This window comes from Callithrix jacchus, chromosome X (assembly GCF_049354715.1).
Source record: "Callithrix jacchus isolate 240 chromosome X, calJac240_pri, whole genome shotgun sequence".
NCBI classification, from domain to species: Eukaryota; Metazoa; Chordata; class Mammalia; order Primates; family Cebidae; genus Callithrix; species Callithrix jacchus.
The window spans coordinates 106,474,372-106,488,607 of record NC_133524.1 but is presented as its reverse complement, the minus strand read 5'-3'; the positions used below and the strand labels follow the sequence as shown (position 1 = coordinate 106,488,607).

Sequence of the window (14,236 nt, the reverse complement as noted above, 5' to 3'; positions counted from 1 at the left end):
TGGTTCTGTCAAAGTAAAAGTGGACCAGTCAAGAGCAAAGGTCATAGCAGCAAGTTTTGGGGATGCTCAATACACTTTGCTTGTTGATTTTTTCGAGAATCAGAGGATGATAACACCTACCTATTATGACAGTGTTTTGCGAAAGTCAGCCAAAGCTTTAGTGAAAAAATGCCCAGGAAAGCTTCACCTGGGAATAATTCTTGATCAGGAAAATGCTTCTGCTCATTCCTCTTCTCAAACAAGGGCAATTCTGTGAAAGTCTCAATGAGAAATCATTAGTCAATCACCTCAAAGTCCTGATGTGGCTCCTTCTGACTTCTTTTTGTTTCTTAAACTATATATACACATATATCTTAAAGGGCCTCCTTAGTTAATAATGTCAAAAAGAATGTACTGACATAGTTACATTCCCAGTACCCTCAGTTCTATAGGGATGAATTAAATGGCTGGTGTCCTGACGTTCCTGGAGCTTATGTTGAGAAATAAAATTTATATTTTGTATCTTTATCTTTAATTCCATTTTCTGTGAACCTTTTGAAATCTCCTCATATTCTATACTTATCTCAAAATATAAAGTTTAATTTTATTTTTTATTCTGTTTTTTTGAGGAGAAGTTTCACTATTGTTACCCAGGCCAAAGTGCAATGGCACAGTCTCTGCTCACTCCAACCTCCACCTCCTGGGTTCAAGCAATTTTCCTGCCTCAGCCTCCCGAGTAGCTGAAATTACAGGCACCCACCACCATGCCCAGCTAATTTTTTGTATTTTTAGTAAAGACAGGGTTTTTCACCATGATGGCCAGGCTGGTCTCAAACTCCTGACCTCAGGTGATCCACCTGCCTTGGCCTCCCAAAATGCTGGGAATACAGGCGTAAGCCATCGTACTCAACCTAAAGTTTAATTTTAAAATGATGTGATGATCCAAAGGATTGCACTAGCTCCACAGCAATGGATCCTAACCAGATTGAAATATCTGAAAGGACATACATAGAATTCAGAATCTGGATGGCAAGGAAGCTCAATGAGACTTCAGAGAAAGTTGAAACCCAAACCGAGAAAGCCAGTAAAATGATCTAAGAGTTGAAAGACAACATAGCCATTTTAAGAAAGAGCAAAACGGAACTGCTAGAATTGAAAAACTTCACTACAGAAGTTTCAAAATACAATCGGAAGCATTAACAACACATCAGACCAAGCTGAGGAAAGAATTTCAGAGCTCAATGGTCCTTCAAATTAACCCAGTCAGACAAGAATAAAGAAAAAAGAATTTTAAAACATGAACAAAACCTTCAAGAAATATGGGATTATGTAATAAGACCAATCCCTAAGACTCACTGGCATTCCTGAGAGAGAAAGAAACACAGTGAGCAACTTGGAAAATATATTTGAGGATATAGTTCATGAAAATGTCTCAAATCTTGTAAGAGATGACAACTTGCAAATTAAAGAAATTCAGAGAACTGCAACATACTATACAAGATGACCATCCACAAGACACATAGTCATCAGACTTTCCAAGGTCAATGAAAAAGAAAAAATCTTAAAGGCAGCTAGAGAAAAGGGTCAGATCACTTACAAAGGGAATCCCCTCAGGCTAACAGCAGACTTCTTAGCAGAATCCTTATAAGGCAGAGGAGATTGGGGGCCTATTTTCAGCATCCTTAGAAAAGAGAAATTCCAACCAAGAATTTCATATCCCATCAAACTAAGCTTCATAAGAGAAGGAGAAATAAAATCTTTTCTAGATAAGCAAATGCTAAGAGAATTCATTACCACTAAACTAGCATTACAATAGCTCCTTAAGGGAGTTCTAAACATAGAAACGAAACAATGATACCTGCTACCACAAAAACACATGTAAGTACATAGGCAATACATTCCAAAAAGCAACTACACAATCGAGACTACAAGGCAACCAACTAACAACATCATGAAAGGAACAAAACCTCATATATCAAGATTACTGTCGAATGTAAACAGTCTAAATGTCCCACTGAAAGAGCACAGAGTGGTAAGATGGATAAAAACAACTAAGACCTAACTGTCTGCTGTCTTCTAGAGAAGCTTCTCACATGTGACAACACTCACAGGCTGCGTGTGTCACCCACAGGGTGTCTCTATCTGAGGATAGAGAAAAATGTATCATGAAAACTAAAAACAAAAAAGAGTAGGGGTCAGTATTCTTATAACAAATAAAAAGACTACAAAGCCAAAATAGTAAAACACGACAAATAAAATTATTACATAATGATAAAGGGTTCAATTCACCCAGAAGACTTAACTATCCTAAATATATATGCACCCAACATTGGAGCACCCAAATGCATAAAACACATACTCTAAAACCTACAAAAAGACTTAGCCCACAATAATAACAGGAACTTCAATACTCTACTATGGTGTTAGACAGATCATCAAGGCAGAAAATGAACAAAGAAATTTGTACTTAAATTTGACAGTTGACCAACTGAACCTAATAGACATCTACAGAATACTCCACCCAACAATCACAGAATAAACATTTTTCTCATATGCACATGGAACATACTCTAAGATCAAACATATGTGTGGCCATAAAATAAGTCTCAATAAATTCAAAAAGCTTCAAATCATTCCAAGTGTACTCTTGTTCCACAGTGTAATAAAAAGAGAAATCAATACCAAGAAGAACTCTCAAAACCACACAGTTACATGGAAATTAAACAACTTCTTCCTGAATGATTTGGGGATAAACCATGAAAATTAAGGCAGAAATCAAAAAAATTCTTCAAAATTAATAAAAACACAGGAACAACATATGAAAATCTCTAGGATCGAGCAAAAATAGTATTAAGAGGAAAATTTATAGAGCTAAATGCATACATCAGAAAGTTGGAAAGACCTCAAATTGACAAGCTAAAGTTGTACCTAGAGGAACTAGAAAACAAGAACTAACTCCAAAGCAAGCAGAAGAAAAAAAATAACTAAAACCAGAGCAGAACTGAATAAAACTGAGACCTAAAAATTCCATACCAAGGATCAATTAAAAAAAAAAAGTTGGTTATTGGCCAGGTGCAGTGGCTCATGCCTGTAATCCCAGCACTTTGGGAGGCTGAGGTGGGTGGATCACGAGGTCAAGAGATCGAGACCACCCTGGCCAACATGATGAAACCCTGTTTCTACTAAAAATACAAAAATTAGCCAGGCATGATGGCAGGCACCCATAATCCCAGCTACTTGGGAGGCTGAGGCAGGAGAACTGCTTGAATCTGGGAGGCGGAGGTTGCAGTGAGCCGAGATTGTGCCATTGCACTCCATCTTGGGCGACAGAGCAAGACTCCGTCTCAAAAAAAAAAAAAAAAAAAAAAAGGTGGTTATTTGAAAGGATAAACAAGATCTCTAAACTTAGAGCTAGATTAACAAAGAAAAAAAGAGAGAAGACCCAAACAAGCACAATCAGAGATGACAAATATGACATTACAACTAATCCCAAAAAAATACAAAAGAACCTCAGAGACTACTATGAACACTTCCATGCCCACAAATTTAAAAAATCTAGAGAAAATCGATAGATTCCTGGAAACACACAACCCCCCCCCCCACCGAGAATGAATCAGGAAGAAGCTGAAACCTTGAACAAATAACGAGTTCTGAAATTGAATCAGTAATTTTAAAAACGCATACAAAAAAACAAAACAAAAACAGCAACAACAACAGAAAAACCTACCAATCAAAAGAAGCCATGGACAAAACAGATTCACAGCCAAACTCTAACAAATGAATAAAGAAGAAAGAGCTGGCACCAATTTTACTGAAATCATTAAAAAAAAAATCGAGGAGAGACTCCTCCCTAAATCATACTATAAAGCCAACATCACCTTGATATCAAATTCTGGCAAAGACATAATGAAAAAAGAAAACTACAGGCCAATATCTCTGATGAACACAGACATAAAAATTCTCAACGTTATACTAGCAAACTGAATCCAGCAGCACATCAAATAGTTAATTCACCACAATCAAGTAGGCTTCATTCCTGGGATGTAAAGTTGGTTCAACATATGCAAATCAGTAAATGTGATTCGACACATTAGCAGAATTTAAAACAAGGACCATATGATCACCTCAATAGTCACAGAAAAAGGTTTTGATATAATCCAACTTCCCTTCATGATGAAAATCCTCAACAAACTAAACATTGAAAGAATATACCTCAAAATAATAAGAGCAATCTATGAAAAACCCACAGTCAAGATCATACTGAATGAGCAAAAGCTGGAAGCATTCCCCTAGAGAAATGGAAGAAGACAAGGATGCCCACTCTCACCACTCCTATTCAACATAGTACTGGAAGACCTAGCCAGAGAAATCAGGCAAGAGGAATAAATAAAAGGTATCCAAATAGGAAAAGAATTCAAACTCTCTCTCTTTACTGATGATACAATTCTGTACCTAGAAAACCCTAAAGACTCCAACAAAAGGCTCACAGAACTGATAAACGACTTCAGTGAAGTTTCAGGATAAAAAATCATATACAAAAATCAGTAGCATTTCTATATACCAATAACATTCAAGCTGAGAATGAAATAAAAAATGTAATCCCACTGACAATAGCTACAAAAAAATAAAATGCATAGGAATACATCCAGCCAAGGAGATTAAAGATCTTTACATGAACTACAAAACACTGCTGAAAGAAATAATAGCTGATATAAATGAATGGAAAAATATTAGATTCTCATGGATAGAATAATCAACATCTTTCAAATGGCCATAATACCTGAAGCAAACTACAGATTTAGCCCTATTCCTATCAGACTACCAAAGTCATTCATCACAGAATTAGAAAAAAACTATTCTAAAATTCATACATAACCAAAAAAGAGCCCAAATAGCCAAAGTAATCCTAAGCAAAAAGAACAAACCTAGAGGCACCACATTACCTGACTTCAAACTACACTACAAGGCTACAGTAACCAAAACAGCATGGTACTGGTACAAAAACAGATACAAAGACTAAAGGAATAGGATAGAGAACACAAAAATAAAGCCATACGCCTACAACTATCTGATGTTCACCAAAGTCAACAAAAGGGGAAAGGACTCCCTATTAAATAAATAGTGCTGAGAAAACTGGCTGTCCATGTGCAGAAGAATGAAAGTGTACTCCTTCCTATCACGAATTAAACATTTAAATGTAAGATCTCAAACTATAAAAATCCTAAAAGAAAACCTGGAAAATGCCTTCTTGACATTGGTCTTGGCAAGGAATTTATACCTAAGTCCTCAAAAGCAACTACAACAAAAACAAAAATTGGTAAGTAGGATCTAATTAAACTAAAGAGTTTCTGCACAGCAAAAGAAACTATCAACATAGCAAAGAGACAAGATACAGAATGGGAAAAAATACAAACTATGCATCCAACAAAGATCTAATAACACAAATCTATAAAAACTTAAACAAATCAACAAGCAAAAAACAAATAACCTGATTAAAAAGTGGGCAAAGGGAGTGAACAGACACTTCCCAAAAGAAGGCATATAAGCAGCCAACAAGCATATGAAAAAAATCTCATTATCACTAATACTTAGAGGATTGTAAATCAAAACCACAATGATGCTGGGTATGGTGGCTTACACCTGTAATCCCAGCACTTTGGGAGGCTGAGGCAAGTGGATTACCTGAGGTCAGGAGTTCAAGACCAGCCTGACCAACATGGTAAAACCCCATCTCTACTAAAAATATAAAAATTAGCCAGGCATGGTGACACATGCCTGTAGTCCCAGCTACTTGGGAGGCTGAGGCAGGAGAGTCACTTGAACCCAGGAAGAGGACTTTGCAGTGAGCTGAGATTAGGCCACTGTACTCCAGCCTGGGCATCAGAGCAAGATTCTGTCTCAAAGAACAATAACAACAACAACAACAACAAAAAACCACTATGAGATATCACCTCATACCAATCAGAATGGCTATGATTAAAAACTTGAAAAATGACATGCTGGTGGGGCTGTAGAGAAAAAGGAATGCATAAACACTGTTGATGGGAATGTAAATTAGTTTATATCCACTGTGGAAGGTAGCTTGGAGAGTTCTCAAAGAACTAAAAGTAGAACTACCACTCAGCCCAGCAATCCCATTACTGGGTATATACCCGAAGGAAAATGAATCATTCTACCAAAAAGACATATCTACCCATATATTCCTCGCAGCACTATTCACATTAGTAAAGACATGGAAACAACCTAGATGCCTATCAGTGGTGGACTGGATAAAGGAAATATGGTACGTGTATACCATGGAATAGTATGCAGCCATAAAACTAATGAAATCCCAGGATGGATGTGGTGGCTCACGCCTGTAATCCCAGCACTTTGGGAGGCTGAGTGGGTGGATCACGAGGTCAAGAGATCGAGACCATCCTGGTCAACATGGTGAAACCGTGTCTCTACTAAAAATACGAAAGATTAGCTGGGCATGGTGGTGGTGCATGCCTGTAATCGCAGCTACTTGGGAGGCTGAGGCAGGAAAATTGCCTGAACCCAGGAGGCGGAGGTTGCTGTGAGCCGAGATCGTGCCATTGCATTCCAGCCTGGGTAACAAGAGTGAAACTCCGTCTCAAAAATAATAATAATAATAATGAAATCCCTCCCTTCACAGCAACATGGATGCAGCTGCAGGCCATTACCATAAGCTAACTAACACAGAAACAGAAAATCAAATACCACATGTTCGCATTCGTGAGCGGAAGCTAAACACTGGATACACATGGACAAGGAAAAACAAACCAGGCATAGTAATTCCAGCTCTTTGGCAGGAGAATTGTTTGTGCCCAGGAGTTTAAGACCAGCCTGGGCAACATGGAAAGACCCCATCTCTACAAAAACTAAAATAATTAACTAGGTTCATAGTTTTTGCCTGTAGTCCTAGCTACTTGGGAGGCTGAGGCAAGAGGATCACTTGAGCTCAGGAGTTTGAGACCAACTGGGGCAACATGAAAAGACCCCATCTCTACAAAAACTAAAATAATTAGCTAGGTGTCATGACTAGTGCCTGTAGTCTCAGCTACTTGAGAGGCTGAGGCAGAAGGATCACTTGAGCCCAACAGGTTGAGGCTATAGAGAGATATGTTCTCACTACTGCACTCCAGCCTGGGCACCAGAGTGAGAATCTATCTCAAAAAAAAAAAAAAAAGTAAACTAAAAATAAAAAAAAGATAAAACCCACAGACAATGGGGACTATAAGAGAGGGAAGGGAAGGAGGATAACAAGGGCTGAAAAACAACTTATTGAGTAGTTGATCATCACTATCTGGGTGACAGGTTCAATCATGCCCCAAACCTTAGCATTGTGCAAAGTACCCTTGTAACAAACCTGCATATGTAACCCTTGGATCTAGAAGAAAAATTGGAAAAAAAAAAGACAAAATAAAAGAATAAATACTTCTCCTCGAGAGATTAGGAAAAAAAAAAACAACAGGAAAACGGAATTAATGAAGATAAAAGCTGAAAATTAAGTAGAAAAAAATAAACAAATGAAATAAGGTAGAAAGAATAAATAAATGAAAAACATGGTTCTATGTAGCAACCAAAAATAAATAGATAAATGCCTACTAACTTCATTAAAATATAGAGGAGAGAACACAAAAACAGACAAGATCAAGTCCAAGATAAAGATGCATGACTACAGATGAGGAGATATTTTTAAATTATAAAATAAGAGGATACTACACGCTCAACTAAATTTTTGGCAACAAATTTGAAAATTCAGAAGAAATGCATAATTTCCTAGCAAAATACAAATGACCAAAATTGACCCAAAAAGATTTAAATAGATTACCACAGAACACATCAGAAAGGTGATTAAGGGTCTACCCGTTGAAAAAAGGCATCAAGACGAGACGGTAAGTTTTATCTTACCTTTAATTTTTTTTTTTTTTTGAGACGAAGTTTCCCTCTTGTTACCCAGGCTGGAGTGCAATGGCGCAATCTCGGCTCACCGCAACCTCCACCTCCTGGGTTCAGGCAATTCTCCCGCCTCGGCCTCCTGGGCAGCTGGGATTACAGGCATGCGCCACTATGCCCAGCTAATTTTTTTGTATTTTTAGTAGAGACAGGGTTTCACCATGTTGACCAGGATGGTCTCCATCTTTTGACCTCATGATCCACCTGCCTCGGCCTCCCAAAGTGCTGGGATTACAGGCACACACCACCATGCCTTGCTAATTTTTATTTTAAGTTTTTGTTTTGTTTGTTTTGTTTTGAGACAAAGTCCCAGTATGTTGTCCAGACTGCTCTCGAACTCCTGGCCTCAAGCAATCCTACCTCGGCCTCCCAAAGTGTTGGATTACAGGCGAGAGCCACCGCGCCTGGCCTCAATCCTTAAACTTGAAGAAAAGAACACTAAGAAAAACATGACTCTAATCTCACGAATATTGAAGCAAGATTCTAAATAAAATATTGACAAATAGAACCCAGCAATGTATCAAAATAATAATATACTATGATCAGCAGGGTGTATTTCAATAATGTAAGAGTAGTTCAAACCTAGAAAATCTATCCATGTAATTTACTGTATTAAAAATTTAAATGAAAAACTCCCAACATGATTAATAGATGTAGAAAAAGCATTAGATAAAATACAGCTACCATTCCTTCTTTTAAAAAATCTTGGCTGGGCACAGTGGCTCACGCCTATAATCCCAGCTCTTTGGGAAGCCGAGGCAGGAGAATTGCTTAAAGTTAGGAGATCAAGACCATCCTGGTAACAAAGCAAGACACTGTCTAAATAAATAATTTAAAATCCCTACATAAATGTGAAAACTATTTTAGTATAATAGACTATTTAACAAATATCAACAGCAAATATGAACACAGAAAATATTTCAATTTAAAATCAGGTTTAGGCAAAAGTAGCCTACCAGCACAATTTTTATTTAACTCTGAATTTCTAACAAATGCAACAAGAAAATGAAATAACTGATATGACTATGGAAAAGAAGAGATAAAACTAAAATAAAATTTACAAGAACAAGAGAATTTGGTAAGATAACCAGATAAAAGATATCTTTAAAAATCAATAATCCTTTCCTATTCTAACAAAAAGCACTTAGGAATGGAAAGGTGAAAAATATTCCACTCATAATAGGGCAGGGGTGAGGGGAGCAATGCTGTTAATTCTTTTTCTCTTTTTTTTTTTTTGGAGGGTAGAGATGGGGTTTTACCATGTTGTCCAGGATGGTCTTGAACTCCTGAGCTCAAGCAATCTGCCCACCTCAGCCTCCCAAAGTTCTGGGATTACAGGTGTGAGCCACTGTGCCTGGCTCAAAAGCTGTTGATTCTTGAGGAATAAATGCATCAAGAAAGATATAGAGCAGATATGAAGAAAAACATTAAAAGAAACACATAAGATGTAAACAGATGGAAAGAAATACTATTTCTTAGATAAAAGGAGCCATATAACTTAAAAACTGAAATATATACTTAATGCAATTCTAACTAGAATTCCACTAGGGTTTAAGAGAGGAAGGAGAATATAAGTGATCTTAAAATTTGTATGTACAAAAAAGTGATAGCAAATAGCCAAGAAAAAAAAAATTTTTTTTTTTTTTGAGATGGAGTTTCACTCTGTTGCCCAGGCTGAAGTGCAGTGGCACAATCCTGGCTCACTGCAACCTCCACCTCCAGGGTTCTAGTGATTCTTGCCTCCTGAGTAGCTGGGATTACAGGCATGTGACACCACACCCAGCTAATTTTTGCATTTTTAGTAAAGACAAGGCTTCACTAAGTTAGCCAGGCTAGTCTCGAACTCCTGACCTCAAGTGATCCGCCCGCCTTGGCCTCCCAAATTGCTGGGATTGTAGGCGTGAGCCATGGCACCTGGCCCAGAAAAATATTTTTTTAAGCCTAATGTAATCAAATCTATATAATTTGGGTACACAAATAGACAAACGGAAGAAACAATAGAGAATCCATAAGTAGATCCTAGCATACAAAACACTTAATAGCTGCAAACGTCACAGGGGAAAACAGGGATAATTTAATATATTATTCCAACACAACTTGTTACCTATCTTCAAGAAAACTAACCAAGACTGGAAATCCAGAAGCTATACAAGAGAAGAGTCATATCTTAATATTAAAATGCAAACAATTATATGGAAATATATTCCATCAACAAAGTCAATATAGGTGGGGCACAGTGGCTCACATCTGTAATCCCAGTACTTTGGGAGGCTGAGGTGGGCAGATCACTTGAGGTCAGTAGTTCGAGACCAGCCTGGCCAACATGGTGAAACCCAATCTCTACTAAAAAAATAAAAATTAAAAAAAATCAAAGTCAATATAAATAGATTTGGGAAAGATATCTGTAACAACGACGATAGACAAAGGGCTAAAATCTAAACTATACAAAGAGGTCTTAGAAATTAAGAAAAATATAAACAACCCATACAAAAATGTACAGATGATATAAACAGACAATTCAAAGAACAAATTTAATTAGAAAAAAATTGAGATAATACTGAAACTCACTAGTAGCCAAGAAACTACATCCGTTAGGTTGTCAAAACTACAAAAAACCATAACACCTACTGCTGATAGGAATATGAAGAAAATAATAATCTTGCATACTACATACAAAAGCAAAAAATGCAGTATAGCAGCCTGTTTTTGTATATCAATATGGCAACATCTATTAACATATATATTTATATATAAACATACATATATATCTATATACCTCCACCTACATCTATATCTATCTAAACTGAAAGTAACAGTATATAAGGGTGTATGAAAAATCATGTTGATTCAGCATTGAATGTAATGTCAGAAACATGCAAAGAAAGTAAATGTTCATTAATAGGGGAATAGTTGAATAAATAATTGTGTATCCATGAAATATTTTACCGATTATAAAAGAATAAGAGTTTACATCAATAGACTGTGATAGATTTCTATGAGATATTGTAGAATGAAAAAGCAAGATATATTAAAGTATATATAATATTCTATTTCTGTAAAACAATGAACAACAAAACATTCCAAAACTTGCGTGTGTGTGTGTGTGTGTGTGTGTGTGTGTATGCATCTGGGTATCTGTGCACATGGAGAAAAATGTGAAAAGATACATACTGTTTTGCTAATACACAGGCATAGTGTGGAAAGGTAGAGCTAGGAGCTAAAGACAAAAAGGGAAAAAAAAGGACCACTACAAAAAAAAAAAAACCCAAGCAATCTTATTCATGCATTTACACGTCTATGACTGCGCATTAATAAACCAAGTTAAATTTAGAAAAGATACAGTAAACACGTCAATATGATCTCTGCTTATTAAGAAATAAGACAATATGATCTCTGCTTATTAAGAAAAGTAAGGCAATAAACAAAATTATCTCTTGGTGCTTGGATTAGTGATGGATGATGTTTCTTCCTCACACGTCCCTGTGTTTTCCATAATGAGAATTGTTACTTTCATAATAATGAAATAAAACCAATAAATGTTACTTTTAAAACATTACACTGAATAATTGAGTTCATTCTATAAAATCAAGGGAGGAAAACAGGGTTAAATACCCCTTTCCCTTAGGAGCTGTCCAAGTAAGAAATGTATGAAATCAGGATCCATTATCCCTCACCCAGCTGAAAGTTACTCACCTACGGCAAGAGACTAAGTGGCTATTTCAAGGAGCTATTTGAAGCAGGAAATGGGGTCCTTTTTCCCCTACCTAACACTTTAATGACTTAAGTAAATCAGAAAGCCATTTACACCACTCTCAATTATCCAAGAATCTGCTTGGCTCTTTATTTTCTGTTCCCTTCCTCTGGCTTGCGGCCATTTCACTGCTCAGGAACATCTCCAAAATGGGGGTCAGGGAAGGAGAAAAGAGATGAAATTAATTCAGTCGATTTAGCTTCTCATTAGCAACTCTAATAAAAGGTTTGATAAGTGAGGTGGTCACAACTCACGGTTAAAATGAGGGTTCCAGGACTTTTGATAATTTCATGTAAGTAAACTTGCCTTCAGAGAAACACTATTTGCCTGCAATATACTTTAATGAATTTGATGCTTGCTATTTTTATGAAAGTCAGAACTTACAACAGTTTATATTTTTCTCTCCTCACTTTAATTTGCACTTTAGGGAAAAAACCCATAAAAACATAAGAACAATGCCCTTCAATGTGAAGAACCACATCCTCAGTGGAGCAGTAGGCTCACAAAGCAAAGGTTCTTGAGAGAAAGGAAGCTGTCTGCACCCTAGCATGCTCTCAAGAGAAATTTTGGCAGGGCAGCAACCTTCCAAGGGAGCATGCCTTAGCCATACAACCCCCACTGGGAGGATTTGCTAAAAAGGATTTGACATGGCTCAACAAAAGCCAGGTCTCCACACACAATATTTCCCTGTTTCAGTAGGCCCTCACAGATCTTTGTCCCTTTGGGAGGTCCAGAGACAAAATGGTACAATTCCAAGGTGTTCAAGCAAAAAACAATTTTCTCTTACTTGAAGACAACGATAGCTCCCCGACATGGAGGGCAGGCCAGGAGAAAGATCTGCAATTGAAGAATTAAAAATGGTTAGCAAGAAAAAAATGCCAGACAGAGTGAGACAATGTTACTTTAACAATAACAAACAAAAAATAACCAAACCTCTAACACAATAATGTAATATAAAAATTTTTAAAGGCAACAGGTAGTTTTCCAAAGTACATGTTTGTGTGTGCATGCATGTGTGTGTGTGTTTGTGCACATGAGCACACACACATGAGAAAGAGAGGATGAGAAGACTCAATATTTCAACGCTTCAGTTTCAATATGACATAAGTAATCAGTCTTAAATTTAACCCAGGGCAGGTAAAAATAGATTCTGAGCATGGAACATGCACACACATGCCATCTGGTTTGCCTCCCATGGAAGAAGGTAGTTTTATCAATAGTCAACATTGCCAAATTTAGCAGATAAAAATCCAGATGTCCAGTTAAATTCAAATTCCAGACAAACAATGAATAATGTTTTAGTATAAGGATGTCCAGTATTTATTTTAGCTGGCAACCCTATCAAACTGCCATCCCCAGGTTCCAACCCTCCCTTTGATTGATTCTTTTCTTTCTAAGCATGCCTAGGTGCTTTTACTCTTCCATTCTCTTCCCAGGTCAAACCAAACAAAAAGAACCTTGTCCCAAGAGACAAATCAGTTCCCTGATACCTGGTATGACCTAGGTCCAGATTACAGTCTTTGGAAACCTGCAGCTGTGGCGGTTTGACCTTCCTCCATGCAGTGGTGCTCAAAAATTAAAAGGAACAAAAAAGTCCTATGCAGAGCTTGTTAAACATGCAAATTCCTGGTTTCCCTCATTAAGAATTCTGATTCCCCAAGTATGGGACTCCAGGAATCCTCATGCTTCACGAATGTCCCAGGAAACTGAAGCACTCCTGATAGCCTGAGATGCTGAATTTTTGCCCTTGAACTGAACAACTACAGGAGTCAAAGATATTCACCAGGACTGAGGACTGACAAAGGAATAATACTCATGTTGGTAGTTTCTTCACCTGTAGTGACTTCATGGTGTGGTTTAGAAATTGTTGACATGTGTCCTTATGTTGTTGAGAGTTCTTATTAATATAGGATATCTGCATTATGGACTTGTTGCCTTTGTCACATGTATGTTCTTTAGTATGTGGTTCTTCAGTTCTCTCAGAGTGCATATTTAGAAGAAAGGAGTATTATAAGAAAAATCACTATAAGGAAAGACACCTGCACAAACCTTTGCCAATAAGAAGAGGAAGAAGAATGAAAAAGAGAAAGGGTCTTAAAAAATATTCAGCAGAGTCCATCACCTGCATACCTCATCAAAGAACCCCTCCAAGGAAATATCCAATAAGAATGTGCCTTTTCCGTTGACTAATTTAATTAGAAACACAAAGCCAGTGATAATTACAGGTCCACAATATTTTGTCAGTAATCCCAAAATCCAAAAAGCTCTAAAAACCGAAAGTTTGTTTTCTTCAAAGCTAATGTGATAGGAAAACACAACTTGAACTGAGGTTAGGCTATTTATAGACTTTATTTCTTCCACTTATAGTGAATATCCACGTTTCCCATAAAAAATAATAAGGTATTTAATTGTGGGGTACTGCCTCAAACCCCACTGGGAGTATATGTAAAAGACCACATGCACTGTACTACCTTTCTGAAATCTAAAAAATTCTGATTTCTGAAATATATCTGATCTTAATGGTTCTGGATAAGGATTACAGAC

At 37.0% G+C, this 14,236-nt stretch overlaps 1 protein-coding gene across 17 annotated transcripts in view; it reads right to left on the bottom strand.

Moving 5' to 3' along the window:
* Window positions 1-14,236, bottom strand: part of TMEM164 (transmembrane protein 164) — a 177,307-nt gene that overhangs the window by 97,116 nt on the left and 65,955 nt on the right. For 12 of the 17 annotated variants that reach the window (XM_035289226.3, XM_035289230.3, XM_035289218.3 and 9 more), the window contains one exon: window positions 12,480-12,529. The exons of 4 other annotated variants lie outside the window; for them this stretch is intronic. In XM_035289226.3, the coding sequence (XP_035145117.1) occupies window positions 12,480-12,529 (50 nt within the window). Of the gene's footprint in view, window positions 1-120; window positions 12,535-14,236 lie in introns of those variants that run through there. One more of the 17 variants, XM_035289232.3, reaches the window with a different exon arrangement.